The 25,534-nt window shown below is 41.2% G+C and overlaps 1 protein-coding gene across 6 annotated transcripts; it reads left to right on the top strand.

Moving 5' to 3' along the window:
• Window positions 1-24,743, top strand: LOC108884821 (R3H domain-containing protein 2). Of its 6 annotated transcripts, none has more exons than XM_051074385.1 (22): window positions 1-81; window positions 269-392; window positions 1,128-1,206; window positions 2,001-2,060; window positions 2,749-2,889; window positions 3,975-4,083; window positions 5,375-5,470; window positions 5,959-6,008; window positions 6,666-6,719; window positions 9,807-10,042; window positions 11,253-11,392; window positions 11,851-11,949; window positions 12,586-12,879; window positions 16,510-16,645; window positions 17,900-18,057; window positions 19,221-19,360; window positions 19,549-19,649; window positions 20,520-20,689; window positions 20,882-21,026; window positions 22,207-22,301; window positions 22,661-22,745; window positions 23,134-24,743. In XM_051074385.1, exons 2-22 carry the CDS (start codon window positions 380-382, stop codon window positions 23,535-23,537), a joined length of 2,805 nt encoding a protein of 934 aa, XP_050930342.1. In that variant the 5' UTR covers window positions 1-81; window positions 269-379; the 3' UTR covers window positions 23,538-24,743. The 6 variants fall into 6 exon arrangements, with proteins under 6 accessions (XP_050930342.1, XP_050930341.1, XP_050930344.1 ...); XM_051074384.1 differs by having other exon boundaries at window positions 5,977-6,008; window positions 11,211-11,392; XM_051074387.1 differs by lacking the exon at window positions 11,851-11,949 and having other exon boundaries at window positions 11,211-11,392.
• The last annotated feature ends 791 nt before the right edge of the window (window positions 24,744-25,534 follow it).

Genomic DNA, 25,534 nt, shown 5'->3' on the forward strand with positions numbered 1-25,534 from the left:
GCCAAACTGAAGCTGGTACGGAGTCTGGCAGTGTGTGAGGAGTCCTCTGGTCCGTTCTCCAATGATGGACCTCCAGAATCGGTACTGTTCTGTCTCTAACCTCAACCCCTAACTCCTAACCTTAGTCCATTCCCCCGCAGTTAGTCTAGCTTGCAATTTTTCTGTATTTAACTGCAGTTTGTGTAGGATTAACAATACTTGGACTAAACAAAATTAGAATTCAAAATATTGCCATCTTTTGTCATAGCAATGGAATGTGGTTTTCCAGGATATCATCCAGCTTCACATCAGCTGTCCATCAGACAAGGAGGAGGAGAAGTCCTCGAAGGACGAGTATGAAAATGAAGAGAAGGAGAAGAAGGACAAGACTCCACGAAAGATGCTGTCACGTGGTAAAATGCAACTTAATTTGGACGTTAAATGCATTTTGTAGCATGTTGTTCTGGGCCTAATCACATCTATGTTAACAGCAGTTTTTGTACAATGTATAATCTTACACAAGACAAGCTTAGTTAGTTTATAATTTTTTTTATTCACAACCCTTCAAAAAAACAGTGAATGCTAAATAACAGTCCTAGTTATTCTGCATTCGTAACTCTAAACAGGTTTTGTCGTGTCATGACTGTTGCATGTAAATATGATGTCCACTGTTTTATTAGTACCCAAACTAATATGTCAAGCTAATTTCTCTGAAAGATAATTAGATCCCTCACTCTTCTCATTTTTAATTACCTGCCTCACTCCCTCTCTCTGCAGAGGCCCTCAGGCGTCATTACACTCTGAGAGCAACAGAGAACAATGGCTAGCTTTACTGTCTAGTGTAGTGGAAAATACTGGAAAATGATCCCCTGAAGAGTGTGTTTGTGTGTATGTGTGAAAGCATAGAACAGCTAGCCGGTGTCCCATGCTATCTGCTTCTTATGTTTATCCTCCCTGAACAAACTGGAAATGTCATTGTGTGTGTTGAGGTGCCATTTTAAGAGCTATGCTCAGTAGCAATCTGACTTTGCTCTTTCTGTCTCACTTGCACTTTACAGAAGTGTCACCTGCTCTCTTTTCCCACTCACTCTCTTAACCCTTTCTTCCTCTTGCCTGCTTATTTTAGCATTTTTTTCTCTCTCTTTTAGACTCCAGTCAGGAATACACTGACTCCACGGGCATTGATGTTCACGAGTTTCTGGTCAACACACTGAAAAACAATCCCAGGTATGAGATTGCCTCCCAAAGACGAACTGACAGACATATCTGTAATAACAAAAGAGCAACAGAAAATGAACAAAAACGTGAAAATGAACCAGGTGGGGTTGAGCTGGTGATTTACTTTCATTTACTTGGTCATTTATGTATTTGTTGAACTACTGCTGTGACACATTAGATAAATTATAACAAGTTAGGTACTTAAATAGAACATTTTTATCATCTTTTATCCAGGATCTTACATCTGTTCTTTTATTAAGTTGCTCATTAGGTAAATACTTTGAAAAGATGAAAGAAGACAAGTGTGTACAAAAACCTCTTAGATCTTCATCTCAGTTCTCATAAAGCAAAATGGTCTGCAGTCTGTAACATTTTAGTTGCATTGATTGCAGTGCATCTGAGAAGCACAGTGCCCTGCCAATTATGAAAACACCTAATTAACCAGAAGCAGCACCATAGTAGTGCGACGTGTTAACAGGAAACTTTAACTCTGTGAAGAATTTTCAACCTCATCTTTGTCTAACTATATATTACATTACCAGTCAATACATGAGGATCCTTGAGTTTTTTGCTGACTAATAATATTGTCAGAAGGTCAGGTTAAAATGCAGTCAGTTTGAAAACGCATACAGTTTCCACCATTGTAATAGAAGTAATACAACCATTATTAGAAGCATTTATTAGTGTACATCCTTCCTTTGATCTTTGGTTGGTATGCACAACACCTGTCGCTGACACGCTCCCCCTCTGATCCATGTCCCTCTCTCTCCTCTCTCTCTCTGTTTCCCTCTTTGGCCCAGCAGGGATCGAATGATGCTGCTCAAACTAGAACAAGATATCCTGGAGTTCATTAATGACGACAAGTAAGCCACGTTCTCCATAACCACTCGCTTGTATTTAAATTTAGCTCCTCTACATCCATTCCTTTTTATTAATAGTCGACTGAGGTAATCAAATAAATATGGCAAGTTGTTGTTGATATTATGGGACAAGTTTGGGTCCGTATTTCTGACTAAGCTTTGTGTTCCTCTGTAACCAGAATAGTGTTATCAGACTTCAGTTTAATTATCATTATTGTTATTATTTAATACATGTATGAAAGAAGTAAATCATCTTGTCTGCAGTAGAGCCAAATGAGTTGTCCCCAAAGTGTGACATCCAGATTGTCATATATCTCAGAGTTTGAAAAAGTAATTGAAACATTTTCAGGATAACTCTGAGGGAAAATCTCATAATTGGATTATTTACCACTGTTCACTGTTCCAGAAAATATGTAGACTACAGTTTTGTCTGAAAAGAATTGTTGCTTCAAACAGCTGTTGAGGTGTTTACAGAATTCCTTAAAAAGCCAATCCATTTGTTATTTGTTCATACAAGAAACATGATCCTCTTTCTCAAATAATTTTAAAGTTTAAGAGTAATGGACGCATTATGAGAACAGACACCACAGCATTTAACAAAAAGAAAAACTTGAATGTAGCAACTAGCAGTTCATTTCAGTGCAGTGTTGAAATAATATATGCTACTTATGACTTTTTGTGTTCCCTGCAGTAATCAGTATAAGAAGTTTCCCCAGATGACTTCTTATCACCGTATGCTGCTGCACCGTGTGGCTGCCTACTTCGGCATGGACCACAACGTGGATCAGACGGGCAAGGCTGTCATTATCAATAAGACGGGCAACACGCGCATGTGAGTGTAGTTCCTGACCTTGATCCAGGCTTTAGCAGCTACAGTCATAAAGCTCAGAGAAACTCAGACCTAGAATTATGTTCTCTAATCTTGATTATAGGTTTGAATGGAATGGACTGAAATTACTCAAACATCGTAAAACACCAGAAAAACACTGCAGTTTATTCTGACTTTTGTCCAGTCCAGATGCCAGGATTGTAGTGGTGTTGATATGTGTTAACGTAGGTGCTACTGTATGCTAATGAAATCAAGCTGACGTAAATAAGATAAACAATCTTAAGGGAATATACAGTAACAAACCCTCATGGATGAAATCGCTGTAACAACACAAGAAACAGCATGAAGGTAACACAAGAATCCCACAGCCAGAAACAGAATATTCAAGCAAGATGAAGGAAAACCTGAGCCAGAAATTCAGCAGAGCAGCAACATGTAACTGGAAGGAAAGTTTGTTTCTGTTAAGAGCTGACAGAGTATCAATACACCTGAGAAATGAAACCAACTTAGACCCTGCATGTACCTAATGAATTCAACACAACCCCCCCCAAGAATGGCAAAACACAGTGTGCTTCTCACACTGTGTGTGTGCTTGCAGGCAGAGAGAGAGGAACTTGGTAATTTAGCAACCAGCAAGCTGTTTCAAGTTAGGTTATACCCCACAGCTACTGCTATTAAGTAAAATATGTGTAGGTAATAAATGTAGCATCACTGGTAATTTAGTTATTTTGGAAAAACATACCTGTTGCTTCACAAAGTGCCAACAGTTGAGCTGTTGAATCCTGTACCATGTAATCAGAATTGGTTTGCAGTTCTTGCTGTGTGCACGCATACAAATAATTCCATATTTTTTCCTTGGAATAAGTTATTTTAATTTTTATGGTTAAAAAGTAGTAAGTAATGAATATAATATTTCCAAATCTGTCAAAAAATTTACCAGTTTACCATTGTACTTAACGATAGAACTGAGTTTGTTCATCTTTTTTAGTTCCTTAGTTTGTCAGAAGACAAGAAGTCTGTACTCATAGTGAGGTGTTGATGGAGTTAACAGAAGTCAGATGTACTTAACATGCTTTTGTCCTCTTCAGCCCAGAGCAAAGGTTCTCTGAACACATCAAGGATGAACGCAACATGGACTTCCAGAAGAAATTCATCCTCAAGAGAGATGATGCCAGCATGGACAAGGATGATAATCAGGTGGGCTGCACTGCATACCATCATATGTTTTTTAAAACATGTGACACTTCTTCTCTCCACCTCAGTGACCTTAAAATTTAAGTCTGCATGTTTGAGATAAGTGGGCCTTTTTCTTAGCCCTGGCTAATTCCTGCTGCAACTTGTTGCATTACTTGGAGATGGATCCCACAGCTGTTGTTTTAACAGAAGTAGAGGGACACCGTAGCCTGACTGTTACCTTTACAAGATCAGATGAATCAAACACTCACAGATTTCTAATAATGAGGCTCCAGATTGTCAAGGCATCGGGGAGTGAGAGTAATCGTGGGGTGGAGTGGCTTCGAGAATCACTGCAGCATCATTTTGACCCTGCCATGTGTTAATAATTGAAAAGAACTCCCACTCAGATAAAGGTATATAACTTCACAGAGGAGTCTTAATAGATTTAGCAATGGCAGGTACATGTAAGGGCATGCAGGGTTTGAGAAGTGATTACTGTACATTATTGTAGTTTAACAGTTGGCAGGTGGGTGTGGAGCAGCATCCATTCCAACAGAGATCAAAATTGGCACATGAAAGGAGACTTAACAATCTGTAAGACCTGGGGTGGTATCAGTAATGGAAGAAGCTCAGGCCCAGATTTAGGTTGTGTCCTGTCCAGTGTCTGAGATAAAGATATCATGCTGATTGGACGTCTCATGTTTCCTGTATGTAAGCCATTCATATGCAGTAACGTGCATGTTCCTGGTACTGTCTCAAATGACACACATTTTACAGTTTGCATTTCTCATTGGATTTCCTCCACTGCTGTTGATTCAGTGTATGTGAGCCGCAGAACAGTTAAGCCTGGAGCAAAACTTCAATCTGTCCACTTAGTAATGACACAGACCTACATTTTAACTTTGTATGTCTGCTATAGAACTCACAACTGCAACATTTCCATTTGTGTCAAAACCTTGCTTGTATAGGCGTACAAAAACAGTTTCTGAGGTTTTCAATTAAGTATCAGAAACCCTGCTTTTTCAACCACAGAAACAGTTTGATCATCATAATGGTGTTCAACCTTCCCACGCTGATTCCGCCCCTCAAAACACTTCACTCTCTACCTTCTGCTGTTTGTTTTTTGATGGTAGGCAGCTGCTGTATCACATGCTATTCTTGCCACTTATCTTTTCATCAGGTTTGACAAATTGTAGCTCATAAATAGTTAAATAAAGTTTACAAAAAGTTCAAGGTATATTTGTTAATTTAGCGTATCAAATTGTAACTTTTTTTTTTTTTTTTCCCACATCGTTGTCTTCCCAAATGTTAGATCCGGGTGCCATTGCAGGATGGGCGGCGTAGCAAGTCTATTGAAGAGCGAGAGGAGGAGTATCAGCGGGTACGAGACCGGATCTTTGCCCGAGAAGTAAGTTTTGGACCTGGGCGTGGCAACAAACACTGCCAAAGACAAGTTAACATTAAATCACAATCCATTTAATATCCATTAGCTGTTTCTTCCTGCTCCTTTGACTTTAGAAAAGTCACTACGTCAAGACTAGAAAAGAACAAAAGCTGTTGCAATTAACAAATCACAAGCAAAAGAAAACATTGGGAACCAAGCATAAATATTACCATTACATGCCTGTGAGTTGTCAGCAGTTCATTTGAATAATGATTTTCACCTTCTCAGATGGTTAATTGTAAGATTTTATAGAGGAAAAAGTAAAACTACAGTGTGTTAGATTCATCCCACGATCCCTTGCCCCTTTCCTCAGATTGGGAACCACTGCTTTTAGTAACATATCTCACCCTAAATACATATGATGTCAGACTTGAAAACTTGTGACAGGTTGTTTAGCGAAAAATATTGGTCTTAAGTGCTCCTGGTTGAATGAAGCATTTCATAATGTGCAGGTGTCCTTTTTTTTACAGTCCTCTCAAAATGGATACATCAACGACAGCAGGTAAGATGGTGCTTCCTACTGGAAACTCTAATGTGTGCAATACCTCAGACTCCATCCTTTCAGCCTGTCCCCTTAATTTTCAGTCAAGCGAGGTAGTAGTTTACAAATTTCTGGTAGAGCAGACCTTTAGATAAGAATATTTGCTTTTAAAAGAGAATTTACAAAAGCAACATAGTTACTCAGTAGTTTTTTTTATTCTCATCTTCAGTCAAATGATCAGTATGCATTTTTTTCCTGTGCTAGATTTTATATCTAACAATTTAACAAAGTGGTTGTTTTATGCAGAAACTGACTATGAGGGACACACTGTGTTTGAGAAGGATTTATATGTAGTGGAACAGTCTTTTCCTAGAAATAAGTTAGCTCGCACAGCAGTTATAGCCAGCCTCCATCCCTAGGCGCCCTGGCCATTGAGGTTGAAAGATTAGTACATAATATGCTGAGAGTGAGAGAAAGAGGAAGCGTGGGCTTTTCAACAGTCAGTTTCTGCCTTGTGTGCGTTTTTTTTCCTTTTTTCTTCTCAGGGGTAAAAGTTCTACACTACTGTGCCTACCTCACCCTCCCACCCCTCCTTACCTCACCCTCCCTTACACCATCTCCTCTTCTCCAATGCAGCCCTGTAACCCTAGCATTTTCTCCTAATGTTAACCCCAACAGACTTTCCACTGAGGGCTACTGCTCTAGCTCTCAAAAGAGGAGGCAGATCTTTAGGTATTGGGGTGCTGCTGACTTTGACTTGTGTGTTGCCATGCCCATTTTTGAAAGTGATTTGGTGATGATAGTGGTGACTTGTGGTGGTTTTTATATCCTTGCTTGGTGTAGTCGGCTGATTGATGGCTATTCCAGCACTGCACCGTGGGGCTTCCCATGGCCCATGCATGGCTGCTTTGTGGTTCACTGGGGACTGATTGACCTACTTACCCATCCACTGTCAACTACATTTTTATATAAAGTAACTGCATCGCTTCCACAGTAACCTGTTTGTTTTGTGGTTGACTTAGTCTTGTAGTTTTTGTTAACATGTCACCTGTTGCATAGTAGCACATTAAAATGTGAAAGCACTACATACATGAAACGGTGCTGTTGAACTGAAAAAAGGAAAATAAGAAACACAGGACTGTGAAGTAAAGACTGTGTTATCATGTTTGTCAGTCATTTGCATTGATTGATTGATCTTGAATGAATCTATCAATCTTTTGGTCTGTAAAATATCAGAGAATGGTGAAAAATGTTCATCCTAACTTACCCTTAAAAATGTTTTTTAATTTAGTTTTATTTCATTTTGTCTGATATTAGTTTGGTTTACTATTGGGGATTGAAGAACTAAGAAACCAGCAAATACTCTCATTTTAGAGGATTAATTGAATAGATAATTATCAGAACTTTTGTCAGTTGATGAATCAAATAATTAAACCTATTGTTTTAGAGTAACAGTAGATATAACGTTTCAGTTTTGATCATGAGTATGAAGTACATACTCTGCTGGTTATAAGCTTGTTGCTTCTATCCTAATTCAGATTCTTTAAGATAGAGGTTTAACCCACTGTAGATTTTAGATGTAGTTAATTTTAAACAATTTACTTATGTTTATTATTTGTCTTGTGTAGTTCTAAGACATTTTTCATCCTCAGTGTATGAACCATGTAATTATTTGGTGACTTATTTGCTCACTCCTCTGTTATCACTTTTATTTGTGCTGCTTTCAGAAATGTCATCAGAGGTTGACTTTTAATCTAAAACGAGATTAATGACGTATGTTTGAACTTTTAAATCTTATTTTAGCCTTCTTTCATTTAATGTAAAACTGCATTATATAACCCAAACCCTGCATTCATGTCAAGTATATTAGGTGTTTACAGAATACCTGCTGTTAAACCAAGAATGCCACAGACTTCTCTTAAATGAGCCAAAACAAGAAGCTCTTTGGTGAGACATGGGTTAATTTAGCATCTAATAAAGACTGAGAGAGGTGGAAGCACATAACAACAACAGCTTCCCTGCTTCTCCTGTTTGTGCATGTGATGGGCTGTGATGCTGTCGTGAGAAGAGAGCGGAGATGAAATATCATGTGATGAACAGCAGAATCCCTCCTCCTGCTCATCGTGCTCTCATCTTTGTCTGCAGAGCGAAGCGAACAAGTGTGCTCCTGCCTGTACGGAGAAACATGGCAGAGCACCCACCCTTCCTTAAAATAGGCTGTGCAGAGAGAGGACTCAAAATAGATTCTCCATTAATTACAGTCTCTCTGAAATATTTATCAGCCACAGCCACTCACTATCACTAGGCTTTTACAACCCTCGCCACATCCCTGTTCTCGTCATGGAGATTCCCACAGTCAGTCTTACATGTTTGGAATTCATTTTACTCTTGTTCTCTCTACATGGACATGCTCTGTTCATATCCCTCTTTCAGTCCTAAGAGGATGAAAAACCAAGTGTTTACAGCTGACTTGCTGTTTTTTGTTGTTGTTTTTTTTCTCTCTGTCTTTAATGCAGAGTCGTAGGTTTCCATTCAGCTGCAAGGCTTTCTGTTTACATCAATTTGATTACTTACACCACTGTATTTACAGCTCCTGGCACATTTTTCTTTCTTGATTTTTCATCTTTATTTATTTTTTTTAGATTTGAGCACTAGCACTGTACAACATGTTCAAATGGAACAATAATATGTCAGTGACAGACTCAACCATTCTCTTGTGGTGGAGGGGTTTCCCCACAGTGGTGGTTACGCTTACTGTGTGATCATTGGTTTTCTTGGCAGCTGCCCTTATCCAGGGTGACAGCATCACAGCAACACAATGAGTGTGTATACAGCAATATAGTTCAAAGAACCATAGTGGTGAACCAGTGGTAGCAAGTGGTTATTTTGTAGATAGTGTGTGTAAGTCTGAGTGTTGATGTACATCTGTTCTTAATGTCTGAGTGTTTGTGTACACCTGGTATTAATTTACAGGTGTATGTGTGTTTTGTTTCTCTGTCATTCCTTGTGTTTAATACAATGTATTTTAAAAGCATGTGTAACTGTTTATCTGTATTCATATATATATAACATGTATGCAAGTATTCATTCTGGATAGTCCTTTATGTGAATGTTGTCTCCTGTCTTTGATGGTTTGTGTGGATGTTTGTCTCATCTGTCGCTGTAATATCCTCCCACACCCTGGTGTTGATTGTCTGGAGCATCTTTTCTCCCTGCATGTGTGTTTTCCCTCTGTGGATGGGTTCGTTTGTGTGTGTGTGTGTGTGTGTGTGTGTGTGTGTGTGTGTGTGTGTGTGTGTGTGTGTGTGTGTGTGTGAATGTGTGTGTGTGGGGTTGTATGTTTATAATTGGAGATATTCTTGTTTGGTGGTTTGTTGCCTGATTTTGTATCGTGGTTTCACTAAAATAGCCAATATGCATCTGTGTTGAATGCCCCTTCCTAAAGCTTGTCAAACTGTGTCTTCTTTACCTGTTGTTGACCTTCCCTTGCTTTTCTGCTTCTGTTCTCCCCCTGTCTATCCTGCTCTAACTTTCTTTATGTTTCTTCCCCCACCCACATTCCTCTCCGCTTCAAATTCTCCTATGTGCACATCTTCCCTTTTCTTGTACATTTCTCATCCTACCCTTCTCTCCTCCTCTTACTTTTTATTCAACTCTCTGCTTTCTGTAATTTGTACCTACTCTCACTTGCTGTCTTTTATTTTAACTCTCCAATTATTTCACCTTTTTTCCCCCCATTCCTGCATTTATCCCCCTTTTATCCTCATTATTTCATCTCTCTGTCTCTCTTTTCCTCCACCCCGTTCTGTTTTCTCTCAGAGGGAATCGTGAGAGCTCCAGCCGGGCATCTAGCAGTCGTCAAAGCAGTACAGACAGTGACATGAAGTGCCTGGAGCCACGGCCCTGGAGCAGCACCGACTCAGACAGCTCCAACCGCACCCTCCGGCCGCCCGTCACTAAAGCCAGCAGCTTCTCTGGCATATCCATCCTCACCAGAGGGGATAGCCTTGGCAGCAACAAAGGCTCACAGGGAAGCTGCAAGGGCTCTCGCTCTGGTAAGGACTGAGGAGACAAGTTGAGGAGAAAAGAGATAAATCTAAGTTTCTCTAATGTATTTCATTAAGACTAGTGTTAGCTACTGTAATGAACACAGCTTTACAGCTCCTTAGAATATCACTATAAGCACAGCATAATGAAATGTTTTACCCCGAGTCATGTAGGCGACCTTTTACACAGTGTAATGTCATATTGTCGATAATATGACTTAAGGTCACTGTAGTTCTTATAAGTTGCCCCCCTTTTTCCAAACACGTTGACACACTTTCTGAAGATACAAAGTGTTTTGCCACTAGTCCAGCTGAGAACATTTCTCTGAGATATTAGTGATCCATGAAGAAGATAGTCCTCCTCCTTGAAGCTTTTTCTCTTAGAAAGAAAAGCAGAATCTAAATACCACATTTGACAAGCTCTGTCTGTCAGTCACATACACTCCTTCTGTCAGGCTCATGGAAGTGGCCAGAATGATTTTCTGTAGCTGTTAAAAAATTTTTTCTCTCTCATTATGAAAGTCTGTGACACCGGTAACTCTTGGCTGATGATACAGGTTTCTGCAGTAGAGATGTCCAGAGATGCTTTTGACTCATTTTCACTCATTAGGAATTTATTTCCTCTGTGCAAGCAAAATATGTTACACAAGCCATTAGGAACTCTTGTAGGTTAAAATGGGCTTACGAAACACTTTTAGGGCTAACTCAAACGGGCACACTACAAGCTGACTTGAAGAAACTCGCCAGCTTAGCAACATTAAAGCCACAAGCAACCCATAATGCAATACTTGCTCCTTTCAAAAAGATATCCAGTCCTCACATACAACCCCAACTTTCTCAAACATAATATTCAGGGGGATATTATTGTCGTATAATCAGCTTGTCTGACATTTCCTGCAAGTTAAATCAATCATGGAGTGACACCCCAGTGGTTCAACTGGTGGTGCATGCACCACGTATCAAGTCCAATTGAGTCCTAAACGCAGCAGCCTGGGTTCAAATCCAACATTTATACTAGAGACAGACTTCACTTCTGCTGGGATTTTAACTTGAGTTTTTGATGACTGAAATTGCTTTGATAGGAAAGATTTTTGGGGATGTTTATCACTTTGCTCAGTGGAGAAATGAATGCAGAAATGATTTCCTGTATCTATCATGTCCTCTCTTGCATCACTAGGCCTTCCCCTAGTCAGTCCTGATGTGTGTCCCCCACCCGCAGCCTCCCAGTCCAGCCGTAGCCTGCTTCCCTGCCCATCACAACAGCCACAGCCGCCTCAGCCACAGCCCCAGGCTCCGCCTCAGACTGCCCTGCTGCCCACCCCGCAGCAACACCCCATGGGCAACCACATGATTGCTCAGGTAAGTACCTCCACTACCTGCAGACACACACACTTTCAACTTATAGCAGATCTAATTCAATCTGTTTGTCAGTAGAGCAACTTTAGTTGTCTCTCGTCCACATTCTTCCTCTGATTGAAATCTGGTTATATAAGAAGAAGTACTGTGAGTAACAATATAGGGTTTTGGCAGTCAGTAACTACATGTTTCATAGCAGCCATTTCCTCCCTTGTTTCTCTCTGAGAAGTAGTAATTACACTGTACACTGTTTTTGTATACTATTTAGAAACTAAATTTGATTTTCATTACAGATTTCCATCTGTTCATTAACAACTTTTCCTCTGTGTTCTAACCCACATCTTTCCTATGTCTTCATCTCTCTTTATTATCCTTCTTTCCGTCTGCTTCTGACGCCCTCCTTCTCACTGGCTTGCTCCATTCTCTCTCTATACTCTGCCTCTTTCTGGTGTTGTGTATAGCCGGTGGCGTCTCTGCAGCCCTCTCAGCCTGTCTCCTACTCCAGCCCTTCCTGCCCCCAGGTTCTCCTGCCAGTTTCTCCTCCCCAGCAGTACACAATGGTACTGACACCTCTTGTAGCTTCATCTCTTAATATTAATTCAGTTAAAGATGGCATTCCTGACATGTTCACACTTAACTAATGCTGTATTCCACTAAAAAACTCTTGCACTATTACCCTGCTCTTATTCACATCATTTTTAATCACAATTATGAACAAAAAACATAGAACCTGCCCTGCCCTAACTGGATTTAAGAATTGAATCAGAATTTGGGAGAGAAAAAAATAAATGATGTTATCTTACTTGATTTAATGTAACAGTTGATTACATTTTATAGCATGAATTTCTCAAATTAATCCATAAAATCCTGGATTAACAAGCACGTTCTGCCACAGGAGCAGTGTTTGTACAAACGTTACAAGAACACTCAAATACGTTGGGAACGCTGGTATTGTACAGGCTTGCCAGACACATTCTTATTGCACTGGATATAAAGAGATGGAATTAATATAAATTCTTTCTTCTTGTAAAAGATGATTATTTTCCACGATGTCTTTTAATGCTCATGTCTCTGTTGCTAATGTTCTGTGCTAGTGATCACTCTGAATCACTACAGCTCCAAAATTCACAAAAGGTACTGATGTAGAGGTACCAACTGTAAATGACTGTTAATGACTTCATCTTCACTCCTCCCAGGGAGAAGAGCTGCCCCCCCAGTTCAGCCAGATGACGTTGAGTCGGCAGGGCTCCAGTGAGAACCCTGAGCCTCCCCCCATGTATCAGGCTCCTCCCACGGTGCTCTCCCAGCACCCGCCTCCACAGACCGGCTACATCATGGCCACCACGGGTCAGCCTATGCCTCCTCCGTCTGGCTACCAGCCCGCCACTGGACACCCCCATCCTCCACCTCCACCTCCTCCTCCATCCCAGCCTGTCATGCAGGCTCCACCACCCCCACAAGGCTACATGCAGCCCCCTCCTCCTCAACAGGTACGTCGTTCTCTGACATCAGACTCAAATGTTGTTAGCTTTTTCTTTTTGACTGTTCCAGATTGAATGTATGATAAATGTATTTTTGGATTATCACTGTAATAGTAATTGGCCCCAGGTCAGCAAGAAATGCTGTAGTACTGTGCTTTACTTTTATACTGCAAGTCATATTGGACAATTAGCAGAAGAAATAATTAAAAGCTTTAACAGCTCATAGGCTTGCATGAATAACACGTCTTTTACCCAGGAATGATCCTAGGAAAGAGATAACACTGATGGGAAAAGGCTAGATTTTTTAAGATTTATTAAAGAAATCCAAATTTGTGTCAAGGAAAACTGGGTGATGAGATTTGTCTTTTTAAATATTATAACTGTCAGTGCCTGTGAGCCGCTTCAAACCTATTCACAGCGTATTTGAAGAACAGCCGTGTCTTCTGGAAGTACTCTCAGGAGGGCACATTTGAGCTCTTATTACAGGATTGTTATGTAACTCAGGGCTGAGGATGACAGTACATAAATGTGTTGTGATTAATGCATGGCACCAATATTTAACCAGTGTATGTATAGGGTGCCAGGGTGGACCATATGCACAAAATGATCATCTCATTAATGTTTTTGACTCGAGTATTGAAAATCACATTAAACATTAATGTTAATACCACAATGAAAGCCACGTTCATCTCAGTTAGCTCCCAGAGGAAAATCCTCTCCTTTACAAAAAGCATCTCAGGCACACAGACATCTGTTGGTAAAATTTTAGATCCACAATATCTTCTAATATATTCTATTTTATGAATGGAAGAGTTACATTACTGCTATGGCCAAACACGATGATGAAGTGATGTGTGTTTCTGAGGACTGTTGGATATTACTGTGTGAATGGTCACATTGTGTTAACATAATGTTAAGGAAGGAGCTGCTACATGCAGTGGAACAGTTCAGTTTTAGTGAGTGCATCTGGTGAAAGTCTTTGCTGTTTAAGTGTTAACATTTCCTCTAAATTTAAATTAATTTCAAACACCCTCACACTGTCCTTGTTCATATCAGACTGTTCCTGCTTCCTTCAGATTTCTGCCACTGTGGAGGATCATGTTCCTTACACCTCATATTAATTAGTGTTAATGTAAAGATTTCTTGGTGAAAGAAAGCAACTCGCAGTGTGATCGTCGCTGCACCTTGTTAACATACAGATACAGAGACATGAAGCTCAGTTCATTGACAGTCTTTATGGTTTATATTTCCCATTACAGGAACTTAACTGCAACAATAACAGTCATTCCCTCATTATAAAGAGATCTGAGATACACATCACAGCTGAACGGAAGAATTATGTTTTGTGCTGCTGCTGCTTTTATAAAATAAGATGAAACAAGGACCAGCCAATACAGTTAAACACACTGTTTTCCTGTGAGTAATAGTTTTCCGGGTACAAAGAAATAATAACTGGTTTAATTGACAATGGCTGAAGCCAGCTCAACTCACAATAAGTACATAGTTTGTATTTCCAACTGTGGCACCGGTACACCACACGCCTCTGGCTAGAAAATTACAAAAAATGTGTCATCATAACCTGTGTTCTTGTACCAAGTGGCAGTCAATGACAAAAATAGAGCCCCGTGTGTTGTGATTTTAAACACAAGCCAATTCAAAATACAGCAAGTGTCACATTATTCCCCTGTCTGTGGTCGTTCTCTCCTTTTGTAAAGATTTGAATGCTTTATTTTAAAGGTATGTCATGGCTGAATAATGTCCCAGTAATTTAACCAGACGTTTCCTGGAAAAAGGCATTTATTTGGTACTAATTGCAGGAAAAGTTGGAGTTTGCATGAAAGAAATGCTCAGTACAAATCCAAGAAAATTTTCAGTCATTAGTCAGTTATTTATTTATTTATTTTATATGTTGCAGTTACACAAGCGTAGAAGTCAGTTCAAAGTGTACTAAAGTGCAACTGTTTACCTATAACTCTCATCACATGACATTGTCCCCTCCAGGAATCTTTCTAGGAAATCACCTGGGAATTACAGATCTGTAAAAGAACATGTTACCATAAAACGGTCCAAAATAAATGTCATAATTATTACAAATTAAAACAATCAAGTCTTGAAAGGGTGGAAACATTCAGACATTAACTTTTATTTTGTGAAATTATAGTGAGGGGTGACATGTGATTCCTGTGAAGAAGCAGGATTCACCCGGTGGGGAGTTTGGTCCTGGCACTCAGAGCGCTGTGCGTCACCTTCACAAGCTCGGTCTCAGTCAGCCAGCCCGTCACATTCCTCCGATTGCAGAGGCGGTGACAATAATGAGTTCTCTCACTCTCTGTCACTCACACACTTCCTCCCCTCCCTCAGGCCTTCGCTTGAAACCATAAAGTAGTTATTATAATTCATTTGAGGAGAGAGATCTAAATTGACCTGGCCATTAAACACCCTGTGGGAGACATTAGGCCCTGTAATGTAGCACTGGGGCTAAGCTATAAACGAAGATAGTCTGTTTAGTAGAGTTTTTTAAAAGCCAGAGTCACTAATTTTTTAATAAATTGGTAGTAGTGTTGTGTTTACGTGAAGGGAATCTGCAGTCAGTAGTTTTTGACTAAAGCAGATTGTCAATTATAGCATCTGAAATATGAGTGAAGTACACTGTGTTTTAAAGTACCCAATACTTGTAGCGCTTTTATGTTGTTTTTCCACATGTACCTGTTTAATGGACTTTGTGTTATTGAATAATATATGTATTGTTTGTGTGCCTAACTAGGTTATCATCTTGTCCCCTGTTTTATCTTTGTATAGCTTTCATTCTCTATGCTTTTATTGTATAGTTTGCTCTGACCTATATAGACAGCCTTTGATGCCTTTTATCACCCTACACACCTTCCTATAATATCCTCACTCTCAGATCTCCATGCTTGTATAAACAGTTGTGGCTGGGAAAGGAAGATGCACTGTGTTGTTCGATGTGTAGGTGGTTGACAGTGTAACAGGAGTGCAAATATTGACACCGCTGCTGCCGCTAGATGGGCTGAATGTTGTCATGTATGCAGATGAAGGTGGAGGCAGAACATATCGATCCTCCCAGCATATCAGCTTTATTCTGTTTTTTTCTGTTTGATGTCTTGTTTGGAAATTTCTGCATGCTACATTTAGTCCTGCTTCGCAAGACACAAGTTGTTAAAGCTACAGTTCTGGACACTTAAACTTCTGTAACTACTGTGAACTGTTAGTCAGTGAGTTTATACTATAATAATATTTTTATATCAGCAGTGGGTCATATGACTGTATGTGAAATTAGTTGCTCATAGTGATGAACCCACAGGTAACTGCTTATTGTTTTGGTCTCCTGCTATGTGTAAAAACATGGACGATATGACCACTCCCCCAAAGCGAAGACAAAATATAGACATATATTTTAGGTGCTTCTTATCATGGAGATTTTGGTTTTAAGTAGTTATTTAATGCTATAAAAACCGAGTGTGACATCATGATTGACAGCTGTGACTGAACTTGTGATTAGTCAGGCGTATAGGCAGGATTTTGATTGTCGGTGTGATTCAGCAACAGTTGTTTTCTTTTCCTCTTGGTTCTGTGTTCATCACTTTTTGAATAGTTCTTCTGTGTGTTGCTTCTCTTCAGATACAGGTGTCATACTACCCTCCTGGTCAGTATCCCAGCTCAGGCCAGCAGTATCGTGTGCCCCAGCCTATGTCCCACCAGGTGTCTTATCCTGCCCAGCGCACGCAACCCATGCCTCAGCCCACACAGCAGTCAGGTCAGTACATTGTACTGTGTTGTCCATGTGCACTGAGCCACACTGTCGTAAACCCCACCTCATGTCTGTATAGATAATGGATAGATGTGGATTACTTCTGTACTTGTAGATGTACAGCATCAGTGTTAGTTGTACATTATTGTAAAAATAACATCATTAATTGTTCTTGTTATCACACTCAAAAAATACTCTGCCGTTTTGATGCTTAATGTTTTTATCCAGATGTCTACATATGCTGAAGTGTTAACAAATAAGAACTATAAATAAGAACAGAAATAAGCTATGACCTGAAAATAGATTCTTTTTTTTTAACCACGATGTATCCAGAACAAGTCAATACAGTCAATACACAGATACAGTCCAATTGATTTTAAGGCTGTAATATGTTGTCCTTCAGCAAAAAACTGCTAAATCATGGTCTGTTTCAAGTCCAACAGGTGAAAGGTCAATTTTAAACAAACCTTGGTCCTGTATTGTTCAGCCAAGTCAAATATGCTCTGTCCAAAATAGAGTTCTCTAATTTTTTCGTGGAAAAACCTGAAAGATTTATCCTTGAGTCTCTTTCATTTAGAGTCTGTGAAAGTTGACTGTGTGTTTATACAGTAAGTGACAGATAGACAGTGTTGACAACCTAAATGGACTCTGGCTCGTAGCAGAGGTCTGCCAAAACCACACAGATCACGAACACTCCGGTCAGTGCGACCTTGCAATCAATCCGAGACAGCTGCCTGGTTTTGTGATGGCGAAGATTTATACTTAAAGAAGCCAGAGACAGTGTGAACGAAGCCCTCTCTGGACTGAAATGATTTGCTTTCTTCCGCTTGATTTGAGCTTTAATTGTTAAAACATAATTAGTGTGAAATCTGTTTGGGTGCTGAGTACCATGACAACTAACATCTGTACTCGGTCATTGTTAATTTTGTGAAAATAAAGTGATATTAAAATGCTTTTCTGAAAAAAGGGAGTCTGAAGCAAAGTGCAAAGACATCCCAGATTATTTTTTTCCTTGTGTCTTTTCCACTTAGTCTTAATTTTGTCATTGGGCACAGATTAGCCATTGCACCATAAGTGAAGAAGTCAATTTTTCTTCTCTCCTGCTGTACATTGATTTTCTTGTCAAAAGCAATTCGTCAGCTAACATTTTTCTCCTACCAGTTCCTCACAATTTCTCCTCTCTTGTACTGTGCTCTGTTTTCACCACCTTTCCTAAATTGTCTTCTCCGATTGTCTGTCTTCTCCGTCTGTTGTCATCAGGTCTCCAGACAATGATGCCCAGCCAGCAGCCGAGCTACCAGAGCATGATGGGTGTGCAGCAGCCCCAAAACCCTGGTCTGCTCAATTCCCAAAGGGCAGGCATGGGGGGACAAATGCAAAGCATAATGGTCCAGTACCCACAGATGCCATCATATCAGGTATAAGTCTGTTATAAGTAGCATATACTTTGTCAAAGATACAAAAATGTTGCTATTTGCACGTTTTCTGTGAACCTTGTCTAGTTGGGATGAAAATATGAGCCTAACCAGTGTCCGCACACATGTGGCTAAACTCTCCAGGTTCAACAGCTCCATCTGCTGCACACTTGAAGCATCATTTTATGTTGTTGAGTCAGATGAAGTTAAATGACCACAAAAATGTGTTGTTCTGATCATTAATCTTTATCAGCATGAATGTGAATATGAGTACAGTGGTGGTAAACTTGAAACAACCTCAGCAAAAACACACCAGTTATAAAGTGCTACCATTTGTAGGTCAGACCTTGCTGCTTGTGATTGTGTTCAGAGTTGGGTAAGAAGTGATCAAAAGCTGCCGCTCTTTTCCTGTGTAGTTTTATGTGTGGTGTGTTTATGGGCAGTGTTAAGCTCTTTAAATCCTGTGTGTTGACAAGACAGATTGCATTCACAATCCATGTTAACGTCATGATATTTTTATGAGGGCAAACAAGTATACATGGACATCATCAAAAGGATGATGTGAATTTTATTGTCCATTAAATGGCAGCTTCTCAGCAGCAACTGCCAGGTTATTACAGTCAAGATTCCCACAGCACATGAACACACCACAGCACAACAGGAAGTGGCAGCTACACTGTCACTGAGAATGTGTTATATTAAATGGGAGGAGTCATGCAACACACTGAACATTGTTAAAAATGAAGCTAAATCAAAGAGGATGGATCCAATTAATCAGCCAGTCTGCAGCAATGTGCTTATCTGTACCAGAGGAAGGGCCTTTCAAAGTGCTGAAGATACATGTACTGACATTCACTTCAAGACTCGGATGAAAGAAAAGGGAAAAAGCCACAATTCTCTGACTGCACATATCAGTCTTTAGTACAGTATAATATTTAGGGGAAAAAACACTCATAACTTTTCCAGATACTGTTCTAAATGCTCATGAACAGAGCAAGATGAAAACAGACAACAGAAACAGAGCTTTAGTCTTGTTAATCCATCTGTAACTCCTGTCTTTGTCTCTCCTTCCTTTTTTAACTTCAGCAGTAGTGAGGTGAGCCACTCATTAATTCTACTTTTCCCTAACAATCGTCCATTCTTTTGACCCTTTACCCTTCACCCAGGTGCCTGTGGGAAATGAGAATCAGCAGGTGGTGCAGCAGCAGTACCAGCAGCAGGTGATGGTGCCGGTCAGCCAGTCTGTCCAGGGGCCTATGCCTGTCTACTACAGTGTTATCACACCCACACAGCAGAATAGCACAAGGTATGTATGAATATATCTGTACTTGTCAGAGGTATCAAAATATCTCAAGTTATATCCACCCCACAGTAGAAGAATTGACACCTGGCTCCTTCAGACACTAATGACATTTTGTGTATTAATCTTATGGTGATGTTGTGTAGATATCTCTGTAATTATCTTCTCCCTCTTTGTACGTTTGTGTCCTGAAGCCCGTCAGTAGGTTATCTGCAGCCCCCCAGCAATGAGCAGTATCAAATCACACAGTCGCCGTCCCCCTGCAACCCTCAGCAGTTGCAGCAGCAATATTCAGGTGAGACTTACTGTCGTGTGATCTTGTTTTTTTGTTTTTTTTAGTCTTAAAAAAGAGTCTTGTATCACCTTCCCTACTGTTGTCTCAGCTTTATTTGTCAAGAACTGCTGCTGAACACGGTGATCAGACTGTGTATTTGACTGTGTTTTTGTACCCAGAAAACCTACATTGACTAATAGAGTGTAACCGTCCTTTACAAAATCAGGTGAAAGGTATTCAGGGAGAAGTTCAGACAGAGGTACACAGAGTTCACACGTCGAACATGTAAACCAGTGTGTCCCTAAAAAGGTCAGGGAAAACCTGAACCTTACCAAGCTGTTGTGCTCCCATTTGGCCTTAGGTAAATGTTGATCAAAGTGATGGTCATGTTATTCTTTCAACCTCTGCTGTGTTTGTGCCATTTACTAGGTGTGTGTTTATTTGTAGAAATCGTAATTTGACAGGTCAGTTTCTCATGCCAGCAATAAATGAGACCAATCTGTGGGTAATGTGTCCTAAAATGTATATTTCAGGCTCTGTTTTCAAGCTTTCCACTCTCCTGAGACTTCAGTCAACAATAGGCCTGAACTTTGGGTCTTGAATTTTATATGATGTTGTCAGCATCTTATTTTACTTGTTGAGAATAATGAATGTAGTTCATCATCTGACATTTGAGAGCTTAAGCTTTTATAATATCAGGGAACCCAGCTGGTATATTACAGGCTGTCTGCAGGTCATTACGTTTCTCAGGTATCAGGCCTGGAAGTGTTTGATTTAGATTTTATATCATGCTGTTTTTTTTTGTCTTTTCTGCCTCCTATGTTGATAACGTGTTTAGCACCAACCCTGATGTTGTTAAAGTTGCCTGTCCCTCTCTGTCTGCTCCCTCAGGAGTACCCCCTCCTGGTCCTGGGGTGATGGTCATGCAGCTCAGCGTCCCCAATGGACCACAGCCTTCCCAGAATCCTCCTCTGGTCCAGTGGAACCCATGCAAGTACTACAGCATAGAGCAGAGACCCAGCAAACCAGGAGAGCTCTACAAACCTGACAACACTCCACAGGTACACATAAAGACCTCCACAGTGCTTACCTGTAAAAGCTGCTTCAGATCAGTGTGTCATTAGGCAACATTACAGTCTGCCAGGTAGAGTAAAATGATGTAGAACTGAAAAGGTTACTGCTTCATCAGGAACATGGAGCGCACGTCTCAGTGTTTCATATTTTGCTTTCTTTTTCTCTTTCTCTGTGTTCAGGCCAGTACCCAGCTGACGAGTCCCCTGGCCTCCCCCACTCAGTCTCCCACCCCGTCTCCCTCTGGCAACGTCAGCAGCGTCTGTCCAGGCCTTGGACCATTACCCCTCATTTCCCAGTTTCCCCGGCCAGGAGGACCAGCCCAAGGTACAGCTGAACGAGAAAAGTTAAAGCTTTAAATCCATACGCAGAAATGTTACACACAGAACCAACAGAGGCCAAGAACGTGCTCTCCACTTGAAATACTGTTCACACTGTTGACAGAGTCGTAGGTTTTTACAGTCAGTGTCTTATTTTACAGTCTTGGCCATCATTACTCAGCAGCCAGACGATCAGACAGGTTTACCTTATTAACTGTATTTGGATGAGAAAGCAGAAGTAAACATTCAGCTATTATCTGTCTGTGTGTTCTTAACGTCCATTAGATGAGTGTGATTAGTGTACAGTACAGTAGATCACCTTCTCCTCAAAATGAAGGAATTAGAAGTGACATTTAGAGTGTGTTTACTTTAGTCCTCACCTTCAGATAGGTGGTTTTAAGGTGTCATTGTCTGATGTTTACCTCCATAACCTCCTGTAGTGTAGGTGCATTGGCAAATCTCTGCAGTTAACCTGAGTGCAGTGTTGGAAATGTTGTCGTAATGGTTAGATCAAAACTACAAAATAAGAACATGGTTCCCAAAAGCAGGAATTCCCTGTATTTCACGAGCAAATAAAGCAGTGTTCCAGCTGTTCCAGCTGTGTCATTGAACCCCTGCTCAGACTCGTGCTCTTTCACCCGTTTCCATCTTCTAAACCTTGTCAGGCAGCCTCTGGCCCTGAGCCAGTCAATCATCATGTCACCTTACCACAGCTGGTTCACATGGCTGGCACCGTGCCACCTGGTCAAACCTGTGGCGCCCTTGCATGGCTCCACTCCGTCCCCGTCCTCTGACCTATATTTACACTCGGATCAACAATACCTTTACTGACAAATGGACCTGCATGGTTACTCATACAAACACGGTGTTGCATCAGGCTGCCATCCCTGTAATAAAAATGAATAGTGTATTGTGAGCTGCATCAGACCCTTTGACCCATTTCTAATGATTGTTTGCAGGTTTTTCCTCTAATTTGAGTTGTGTTGGAAAAAATCTGGAATGTGAAATCTTTCTCTCATTAAATCTACCATCCATCTCCTTTTGACTGCTTAGTGGATTTATTGTTATAACAGTTTCCATGCCGCTGCCTTGGCCAGGGCTCAAAAAGGAGATTTTGATATCAGTGAAATATAAATGAGAGATGGAGACCTGGTCTCACCTCGATCATTTTGATTTCCATTGTTTAGGTGATGGGCGCTATTCTCTGTTGGGGCAGCCTCTCCAGTACAGCCTTTGTCCGCCTCCCCTCATACATGGCCAGTCCTCCTACAGCTCCCATCAGGTCAGTGCTGACAGACCTCTGTACTGAAGGTTATGATGTTGACTGTTATTTTTTATTTTTAATATGAACCTCACAGTCACCGAGCTTTGTTTTCTCAGGAGAAGAAAGAACGTCTCTTTAATGTAATGAGACGTTTGTAGAAGTCCTGTATTTTTTAGATTTTGTTTGCAAGCGTTGGTGAAATAGGTGAACCGTGAGCTGTCCATCATTCAGTCTCTGCTGCAGGCGTCATCTCCTCCACTGTGTGTAACTTACCAACAGGTTTAAGGCCCCCAGTTATTGCTTATACCCCCATCTAGTGCCATGTTGTGTAACTGCACTGTAATAAGAAGCCTCACTATCTGTCTTGCTGTGTTCAGGGCCAAGGAGTAATGAAACATGGGGCACGAGGGAAAAAACAAACACTCAAATCTGCATCAACAGACCTCGGCACCACTGATGTTGGTAAGCCAGAGACCAGTGTATCCTCAGTTTTTCTGCAGGTGTTGTTGTAAACTCTCCATATGTCACACATTGTGTTGTTCATGTAAATGTGTGAAGAGTGGAGGACAGCAAAACTCTAATTCACTCCTCCATCTGGTGTGAATGTCATTAAATAAACAGAGTTGTTGTGAGTTCACTGACATGTGCTTATAGCACTGCATCCAAATCCAGTTCTACAGCCATTTTAAATGCACCAAATTGGATTTCCTCTGGACTATCCTGCTGGCCTCAGGGCCAGGCACCCCACAATAATTCTCCTAAGCTGAGTGTCTCTGGAACAGGTGCTCCCAGTCTCTAACATACGGCTCTGCTAACATCTCGTGTCTCTGCTTGCTCCGTCTTTGTCCAGTGGTGAGTCGAGTACTCGAGGTAACGGACCTGCCAGAGGGGATTTCACGTCCAGAAGCTGAAAAGCTCTTCAACCAGCTGTCAATGTGCGGTGCCAAGATCCAGTGGCTGAAGGAGCCCCAGGGAGGCCGAGGAGGTGCAGGAGGCTGCGGCCCCTGTCCTGGTGCGGGTCCCTCTGGGCCGGGAGCCACCGCCGGGCCCGGGGCCAGCGTGGGAGCTGGGGGAGCAAAGGGTGACGGCAACGACCCGGCTCACCTCTACACAGTAGTGGCAGTGTTCCCCAGCACCATGGCTGCCCAGAGTGCTTCCTTCAAACTTAACAACAGCGGGGCCAGCCTCTTCAAACTGAGGGCCGCCAAAAAGAACTATGACCTGCGCGTGCTGGAGAGAGCCAGTTCTCAGTGAAAGGAAAAGAGAGGGGGAGGAAAGAAAGAAAGTGAAAGAGACAGAAAGAAAGAGAGACTCTTGGTGGAGTGGTGGAAAAGGAAGGAGGACTGAGGGGGACTGCTCTTAGTGTACAATTTAAAAACAAAACAAAAAAAACTTGAGTTAAATGTATAAAAGGGAAGAAGGTGTGAATCATGAGGTGGCTGGTGTTTGGTTGCAAATATGATTTTGTTGTTTGTTTTTATTCATTGTTTTTGTTTTGTATTTATATAGCAGAAGAGCACACAAGACACGCGAGCATGTGTTTCACTGTTGCCGTGGAATGTGTGTTGCCATTATACAAAAACATGCAACACCTCACACACACAGACACACACACACACACACACGGACACAGACACACAAAACGCAGGCAACAGGGTCACGTAGCACATACAACAAAAACACACTGGACAGTCGACCTCAGTCAAACCTTTTCCTCCTCTTCCTCCTCCCCTCTGCTCTCCAACCCTTCCTCCTTTTCCTCCGTTTTCTGCCAACCGCTCTCTCTCCTTCCTCAACTCTCCGTCACCCAGTCGTCTCTTAATCTCACATATTTATACATTTTCATACGCACAGTTGCGCACTCTCTCTTGCTTTCCCCTCCTTCGCCGCTCCTCCCTCTTTTCTTACCATGTCTCATAGCTTTTCTCTGCTCCTCTGTCCCTCTCATGTACTCTCTCTGCTCTCTCCTCTCTTGCTTTCTGTTTGCCTTACTGCTGTTGTGGGTTTCTGTATTGCGCTGTTTTTTTTCTGAGAAGTTTTTTTTTCCTTTTTTTTTGTTTTTTGGGGTTCAATATATTTATATAAGTGATGTAAGGAATAAAAGAAATCTATATATTCAGTGATTTTTCTTTCTTTCCCTGAGTGACAAAGTTTAGGCCTTCCTTTATCCTTTACTCCTTCCCTCTTCATCCCCTTCTCCTCTTCTTCTGCCCTCTACCTCACTTCTTCTGTCCTCTCCTCTTTCTCCCACAACTGCCCCCCCACCCCACCCGCCTCCCCGGCTCCACCTCCCCGACGCCCCACTGTGTTTGCGTTTTTCGTTGACAGCTGTGCAGAACGTATCAGAAGAAGTAGTTAAAGTGCACAATGATTGCATATGTCTACTGTAAATTTTATTTAATCTGTTATTTTTTGTTTGTTTTTAAAAATATAAAAGTCGAGAAAAAATCTATCAAAACATCTTCTGTGTCATGTGGTTCATTGTTTGACTCAGGCAGGAGTGTTCTGTATGTGCACATACACACCTCGAACAGGTCTTAGCAGCAGCGTCACTGCTCCTTCACAGGAACTCCAGCTCTGCTATACACCTTATTTTGTTTGTTTCCATTTCTGCCATATCTGCCTGCAGGTTTCTCATCTGTTTAAAATCACAAGACTTGTGTACTGACAGCTGTAGGTTCATGATGTCCTTCTGTCCTAAAGGTCCTGGTGTTGAGTCAGATCTTCCTCCTGGTGTCACTCCACAGAGGATCAGCCTTTGACTCGGAGCGTTCCTCGGCCTCCCTCCTGGAGATAGACAGACTGCATCAGCTCGTCGATAATGGCAGCCACCCGGCCCGGTGTCTCTGAGACGAGCGCGGTGCGAGCTCAGAGGTAACCGAGGTGGAGGAGAAAACAGAGGAAACTGTTTTCTCGTTCTCCCTGTTAGGAAGTCCAGGAGGTCGAATCAGTGTCTGTTTTACTTTTGTATTCTGTAGCTGCAAACTAAACCGAGCACCTGTGGATCGATGCTTTATAATGTGATGACTGTAAATGATGCTGTAGGTCCCCACACAGAAACATTTTACAAACTGCAGCTGTGAAGTTTGTATCTACACGGCAGGAGATCGTCCAGATCAGGTTCTGTTCATCCTCAGTCATTATTCCTCCATCTGCTCAGATACGTCAGTCACGTTTGAGCAGGTGACGTAAAGATGTTCAAAAATAATCCAACATCTGTTTTCTTATTTTCTTCTTCACTTTCTAGGATA

Source organism: Lates calcarifer, linkage group LG12 (genome assembly GCF_001640805.2).
Source record: "Lates calcarifer isolate ASB-BC8 linkage group LG12, TLL_Latcal_v3, whole genome shotgun sequence".
NCBI lineage: Eukaryota > Metazoa > Chordata > Actinopteri > Centropomidae > Lates > Lates calcarifer.

Excerpts from the sequence above, each read along its gene's own strand:
- LOC108884821 (XM_051074384.1), top strand. Across the intron at positions 6,009-6,665 it reads GGATACATCAACGACAGCAG|ACTTTCCACTGAGGGCTACT; the intron begins GTAAGATGGTGC and ends TAACCCCAACAG. Across the intron at positions 20,690-20,881 it reads AACCTGACAACACTCCACAG|GCCAGTACCCAGCTGACGAG; the intron begins GTACACATAAAG and ends CTCTGTGTTCAG.